The sequence below is a fragment of the Bremia lactucae genome, linkage group LG1 (genome assembly GCF_004359215.1).
Source record: "Bremia lactucae strain SF5 linkage group LG1, whole genome shotgun sequence".
NCBI lineage: Eukaryota > Oomycota > Peronosporomycetes > Peronosporales > Peronosporaceae > Bremia > Bremia lactucae.
The window spans coordinates 7,678,338-7,684,746 of record NC_090610.1 but is presented as its reverse complement, the minus strand read 5'-3'; the positions used below and the strand labels follow the sequence as shown (position 1 = coordinate 7,684,746).

The following is a 6,409-nucleotide window of genomic DNA, read 5'->3' as shown; positions in this document are numbered from 1 at the left end:
GGCTGAGTTCAGAGCTCGTTCAGAGCTTCTGAAACTCAAGCAAGGCAAGCGTGATGTGCACGCATATGCCCAGCACATACGACTCTTAGCGAGTTGTATTACCAATAACCCAGTCCATGAACACACGTTGATTACGGTGTTCATGCAAGGTCTTACGGATGGTCCCGTAAAGACCCACCTGTTCCGCTTGGAACTGGATACGCTTGAAGAAGCAATATCCGTAGCGGAACAGGAGGACTTTAGCTTGAGACAGGCTCAAGCAAGTTCGTCATCATATCGTCCACCTAGACGACACGAACTAGGAGGTCCAGAACCCATGGACCTTTCCTATGTCGAAAGCGAGAAACCTCGCTTTTCGAATAATAAGCGATCGCAGAAATGCCATCGCTGCCAAAAATTGGGACATTACGCTCATGAGTGTAGTGCCCCACGTCCAGCACCAAAAGGTACTGAACGTAATTTTGGATCGTATGCCAAAAAGGGCAACGGTCGCGGATCCGACGTTGTTGCGAAATCGCAACAGCGAGGCGGACCGCCAAAAAATGGACGGGGTCAGTAGGGGCGCAACGCCCTACTGATCCAGCAACCTCAAGAGAATTTGCAAATCTCTTGACAAAAGTTGCTCCAGACACACAATCATTATGTGTCTCTGCACCTGGTGATGAGGTATCNCGCATTGATCCTACGGTCAATGCGAAGGATACTAATGTTGATTGAATCAACATTGAAGTGGACAAACTCAGGAATAGCGATAATGCTATCGCTGACTTTGATAACAATTCTGAACAATTCAGCATCAAAAAATAACATTAGTGCAAATAATTATGCTCTCACTAACAAGGAGATTGACATCACCGCAGTGCGCAACGGTTGCACCGACGACAAAACAAACCAAGTCAGCAGGTGATTTCCTGCTGGCTAGAAAAGCAGTGGTACGTTTCGTACAGGGTTCCATCGCGGATGCGATGACCACAGAAACGGAACTTTGACAAAAATAGTCCCACTGTCTACGATGTACCTACTAAAACATGTAGTGACGAGTGTGGGCAGTAATTAATTACTGCCCAAGTATATCGGCCCGTTCCGTGTAATGCACCGCCAAGGCAATGCATACACGATCGCGCTGCCTCGTAGGATGCGTACACATCATACGTTTATGTTGGGCGTCGCCGCCCTTACCATCAGTACGAGGCTTCTTCCGATTTCGAATCACCAAACGTAACAGTCTTAGCAGCGCTGACTGGACCGCGGAGAAAGTAGATATAATGGTCTATATCTACCAATGGATACGCTTTTCGAATATTACCATGTAAAATAATATTCTTTAAATATTATCTACCTTTTAGATAATATATTAATTAACAACCTTTAAGTGTTTATTTCATGTAACGATACACCCCGTTACACCCCACCTTCACTGCAATCAGTGTAGATTGACTAGTACTGTTGTCAGTACTAGCAAAGGGTGCCCCGTTACATGTAAGTCTTTCAGTGCAAGGAGGTCGGCAATGAAGCTATTCATGGCGGTCGTCCAATCTGAATCCGTTTTTGTATTATTATTATAATTAAGATGTTCTTATGTTAAATTTGTTAAATATTACATTTTGTGTCCCGATAAATTTAACAATTTCGCGCGTAATTCGATCTCGGCGCAAACAACACGATACAATCATTAGCGTTTTTTCACTCTGCAGTCTTGAGCATGGTAGACAGCGACCATTTTCCCACCAGTCTCGGTATGATGATGTATTTCGACTTCAACGTTGGTATGTAACATTTTCTTCTTCTATACTAATTTTGTGTCGTGAATAGACTGCTTTGAATCTGACAACCTCTCTGGGCTCCATGCAAACTGGCTGGATGACGAAAATCTTTGCAGTTTGCCGCTTGCAGACGTTTTTACAAACGCGAAGACATCGCGGGCTCAGGACAATACAGCTGGCAGCTTAATTACCACTGGAGTGACCAACCAGCCCCAAGAGCTAAACGAGGAGCTGATCGAATGCGATGCTCCATTGCTGGACACAGTATTGAATTTTTCAATTGATTTGGAGCTATCGCCCATTTTGGAACCTTTTGATGACGCTACTGTAACCACGAGCCCACGGCAGCTGGAATGTCGATATCAAAAAAGCCCTAAAGTAGTTAAAAAGATCGATTCTCCGACGAGAAACGCGCTTTTAGCTACAGCATCACTACAAGCTAGCAGCGAAGAAGTACGCACAAGTAACGAGGAACACACATTATCATTGGTTGTATCAAAGCGACCTCGCACCAGGAGCTCGTCATGGCTTCAACAAGAAAAAAGTACATTTTTCTCTATGTTCAAGGTCAAGTGGCCGAAAGGCGAGCATGGGTCTTCTCTTGGCTTTTTGTTACGTCAGCGTTTCGATGCAATAAGTACAAAAGTAAGAACCAAGAGTGTGATGGAAGTGCAACAATTTTACGCTGACGTGATACACTATATATCGGAGCTGTTAAAAATTCTGATAAACGACATCGATTTAATGAACGCCGATCAAGTACGCATTGCTGTTTGGTGCTATGGAAAAATAGTGTCTGACAAGAGACACCTTGACGAGTGAGCAATTGTTTTTGACAATTTATCGAGCAATCCGTTTTGTATCTTACGCATTTTTTTGCGTAGATTTCAATCTCTTGATGCAATTTCTTTTGAAGAGAAGACAAAATTGGCTACTTTGCTACTTCAGTCGATAGTTCGCAGTCGCCGCCAAATGCTTAAGGCAAAAATTGACCAGAAGCTCTCTTTAATACACAATCGGACTCCTATTTCAGCATGGGTGTCCAGGTCAAATTTTAGCCCGTTTTCGCTTGGAAAGGCCCCCGAAGAGTCCACTAAACAGATTTATCACCCCGCGGTGCGGATTAAGCATCCCACTTTCTTGAAGATGTCCGCTTTTTCGTCACCAATTAGCGGGACCAAATGTTGTTTGCAACAGAAAATTTCATCAACGCGAAAGCGAGCTATTTCTAACGACTGTTCCTCTGTTGCTTCTTTGGAAAAGAAGACGCGCTACTTAACGGGAGCAATGACTTTCGCAAGCCCCGTTCCACCATTAAAAAAAAAGTCTAGGTTAAGCACCACATCTGATGTTTCTTCTTTCACGTTACAGCAATTTCAAAAGAAAGTTTACATTAAAATGCGCATGACTCCGCTCGATAAGCAGACAAAGGAAAGCGTAGTATTGTGTGGCTGTCGGCCGAAAGTGGAGCTTAAGTTATCGTCGGCGAAGAAGATCTCAGAGATTGCAGCACACATGCGCAACAAGTGGACCCAAGTGCATTTCTTGATGCCAAGAGGGTCCGTTTTGTGTTTTTATCATAAAAATGGGACAAAAGAGCTGTCCAAAGAAGACTCAAATATGACCTGCTTTGACATTTGGAAGCAATGTGGCAAGAAGACTAATGGTGAAAAAGTTGTCGAGGTATCGTACAAGTGGAATCTTCCTTCTAAATCAATTGACGATGCGAATACTTGTGGGCATATTATGATGCCGCTGCGTGCGCCACCCAGCCTTTTCGACCAGAAGGTGACAGCTCCAGCCGAACAAACCCTGAATAGCAGTGACGATAATGAGATCTTGCAGCTTCCCCCTGACCTAGGTCTTAATGAGTTTATATCTCAAGAGACCCAAGAGGAAGCAGAAACGCTTGAGGCATTGATCAGTGATAGCGGTGACGAGGACTTAAACAAGGATGTAAGCTTAGTTACGGGTCGTCTGCGTCGACGTATCAAGCCAGTGCTAGTCTCAAAGGAAGAATTTAATATCTAGAAGTAGACTAGGTAGTGCTTCATTTAATCAAGGACTCGCTCGCTTTACTACCTACTTTGCTGGCTGCGCTAGTAAGAGGCGGTAGTGGAAACCACTCTCGAAAGACTTGACTTTCCAGTTTGCAAGTTCTTTCACCGAATGAATTCCAGAGTCAAAATTCCATTCCAACGCTTGGCCGTCGGCTGCAAAAAAAGGGTTTTGTATATCAGTAGGAATCCATTCATTACTTAATGGCACGTCGAGCTATCATACCAGTAATAAACGAGGATTTGTCAACGCCTTTGCCAATTTTCACGATATCTTTAGTGCGCACAACTCGCTCGTTGGTAATCTGTAGCGGGCTCGTGTACATTTGCGGAGCCTCGTGTATAAAATTGTTCTCATTTCGACGACCCGAGGGCGTGCGACCCAGCAGCCAGATTTTATTGTCGGCTGCAAAACAAATACGGTTATGTCAGTCACAAACAAGCATACATTCTTCATAAGCTCACCAGTAATAAAGCTCGTGTGAAAGTGACTACATTTACTAAGCTTCACAGCATCGCTAGTCTGCACAAGACGCGGGGTAATCTGATCACCATTTGCCTCCGACATTCCTTTTGGGTTTAACAATTTGCCCCACACATACAATTCACCGTCCTCTGAGCTCCAAAAATACAAAATCTTTAAATTTTAAAACTCCATTGGTGAAAAGAGACTTAAGCGCACCTGTTATAGCGCAAGAGTAGTTAAAGCCAGCATCCACTTTGACAATTCGCTTGCCTTTAAGTGCAATCAACTCCTGTGGCGCATCAGTATTGCCCGAGCCGAAGCCAAGCTGGCCACGCTCTCCCTTTCCCCAGCAAAACACTGTGCCATTTTCTGTTACAGCGAGTCCATGCTGATAGCCCGAAGCGATATCCACGACTTTATCGCCGTCAAACCTCACGTGAGTTGGCAATTGGACACTGACACCCTCTTCACCAATGCCACACTGACCATAACCATTAGCTCCTAATGTGAAAAGCTTTCCGCATTCCGTCAAAATAAATGTTAATGCCGCAGAGCAGACAATCTTTTTGACACGCTCTCGATCCGGCATCTCCAGAAGCGCAGGCTCCAGCGTGTCCACCCCACGCGAACGCGTGAAGCTATTCATCCACCACACGAGTTTTGGCAGCACGCGTTGCATATTAGTAGAGCGAATAACATCACGAAACGAGTGTGTTCGACCATAAATATAGGCATCTCCTTGATCCGTTACAAAGCCGGCATGGGCCCATCCAACGGAAATTTCCTTGACGGATAGCGCCGTTGTAGTAGCCAGCGGTGTAGGAGCCACCACGTCGTCGTATCCACCTGTGCCCAATGCCCCAAGAAATCCGTCACCATACGACAGTAAGACCGCTACAAGATTGCATTAATACGCTCACAAAGGTTGAGAATAATATCACGCATTCGAGCATTCTACGTACGATCGAGTACAACGTTGGCAGATTGCGTGGAAAGAGCAGCACCTGCGTTCAATTGCAAAACGAATCGTCACGATTTCAAAGACGTTTGGACAATCGAGTTTTGTCACTTGCGTACTGCGAGCAGCAACGAATGCTGGTCGCCATCCAACACCTAGGAATCGCAGCATCAATAATTTTTACCCCCTTAATAAGAGTGGATTCGATGAAAGAACATGCAACGATTAATCCAGTAATTGTCTGAATTACACTAATACTTATAGTGCGACAAGCTTTTAAATAAAATTGTTGTTTTACAAATCAAAACTCGGAAAAGCAAAAATATAAAATTGTCTCACGCAATTGTGCCTTTAACTCGGTAGATCTCGACATAGCTTCTAGATATTGGACGATACACAGCCACATGAGAAGCCGACTACAAATGTAGACGGACATCAAGCCACATAGCTTACAGTTGCTCTTTGATCGCAGTAAAAACGCCATAGAGCAGCCTTAATATTGCATTGTAACAATACGATGGCCGTGATTTATATACAAACTGTAACGGGGCACTACTGACTTGTACTGCTTCAGTACAAGTCCACTTCGCACTGCCTCAATGCGAGTGGTGCCTCACGTCACTTCACGTACACGAGTACGTGCAGAGGAAGACTCTTTAAAACACTTGCTTTAAAGAGGATTAATTTAAAAAACTGTATTTAATATAATTAAGTTCTTCTGTTCTATCTACTCAATACAAACTTAATTATAAACTAATACAAAACATGTAATTAAATCGTATCAGTCTTTCTCTTTGCGCGCGTCCAGCGCTGACTGGACCGCGGAGAAAGTAGATATAATGGTCTATATCTACCAATGGATAAGCTTTTAGAATATTACCATGGAAAGTAATATTCTCTAAATATTCTCTACCTTTTATGTGATATATTAATTAATAGCCTTTAAGTGTTAACTTCATGTAACGATACGCCCCGTTACATCACCCCTCCTTCAACGACAATCACTCTGACTGTCATTGGGAAGAGTGGTCACTATAGGACACTTTATTAGAACGATGTTGGTTGATCAGAACCATCATTTTTAATTATAACGCATGGTTAACAAGTCCATGCGGTATGCAAATAGTGCGGCGCCTTCGGCTGTGGTTCATGCAGCCGCGGGCGA

At 43.9% G+C, this 6,409-nt stretch overlaps 3 protein-coding genes across 3 annotated transcripts; 2 read left to right on the top strand and 1 right to left on the bottom strand.

Moving 5' to 3' along the window:
• Nucleotides 1-1,702: 1,702 nt before the first annotated feature.
• On the top strand, nt 1,703-2,662 carry CCR75_004124 (uncharacterized protein; the record flags this gene model as incomplete). Its single annotated transcript, XM_067962214.1, has 3 exons — nt 1,703-1,736; nt 1,813-2,522; nt 2,648-2,662. 3 exons carry the CDS (start codon nt 1,703-1,705, stop codon nt 2,660-2,662), a joined length of 759 nt encoding a protein of 252 aa, XP_067814463.1.
• CCR75_006182 (uncharacterized protein) lies at nt 1,754-5,415 on the bottom strand (the record flags this gene model as incomplete). The annotated part of the gene is made up of 7 exons (XM_067964253.1): nt 1,754-2,581; nt 2,648-3,976; nt 4,047-4,226; nt 4,286-4,435; nt 4,503-5,180; nt 5,249-5,290; nt 5,364-5,415. 6 exons carry the CDS (start codon nt 5,413-5,415, stop codon nt 3,846-3,848), a joined length of 1,233 nt encoding a protein of 410 aa, XP_067820460.1. The 3' UTR covers nt 1,754-2,581; nt 2,648-3,845.
• CCR75_006183 (uncharacterized protein) lies at nt 3,162-3,794 on the top strand (the record flags this gene model as incomplete). Its single annotated transcript, XM_067964254.1, has 1 exon — nt 3,162-3,794. One exon carries the CDS (start codon nt 3,162-3,164, stop codon nt 3,792-3,794), a length of 633 nt encoding a protein of 210 aa, XP_067820461.1.
• Nucleotides 5,416-6,409: the final 994 nt, after the last annotated feature.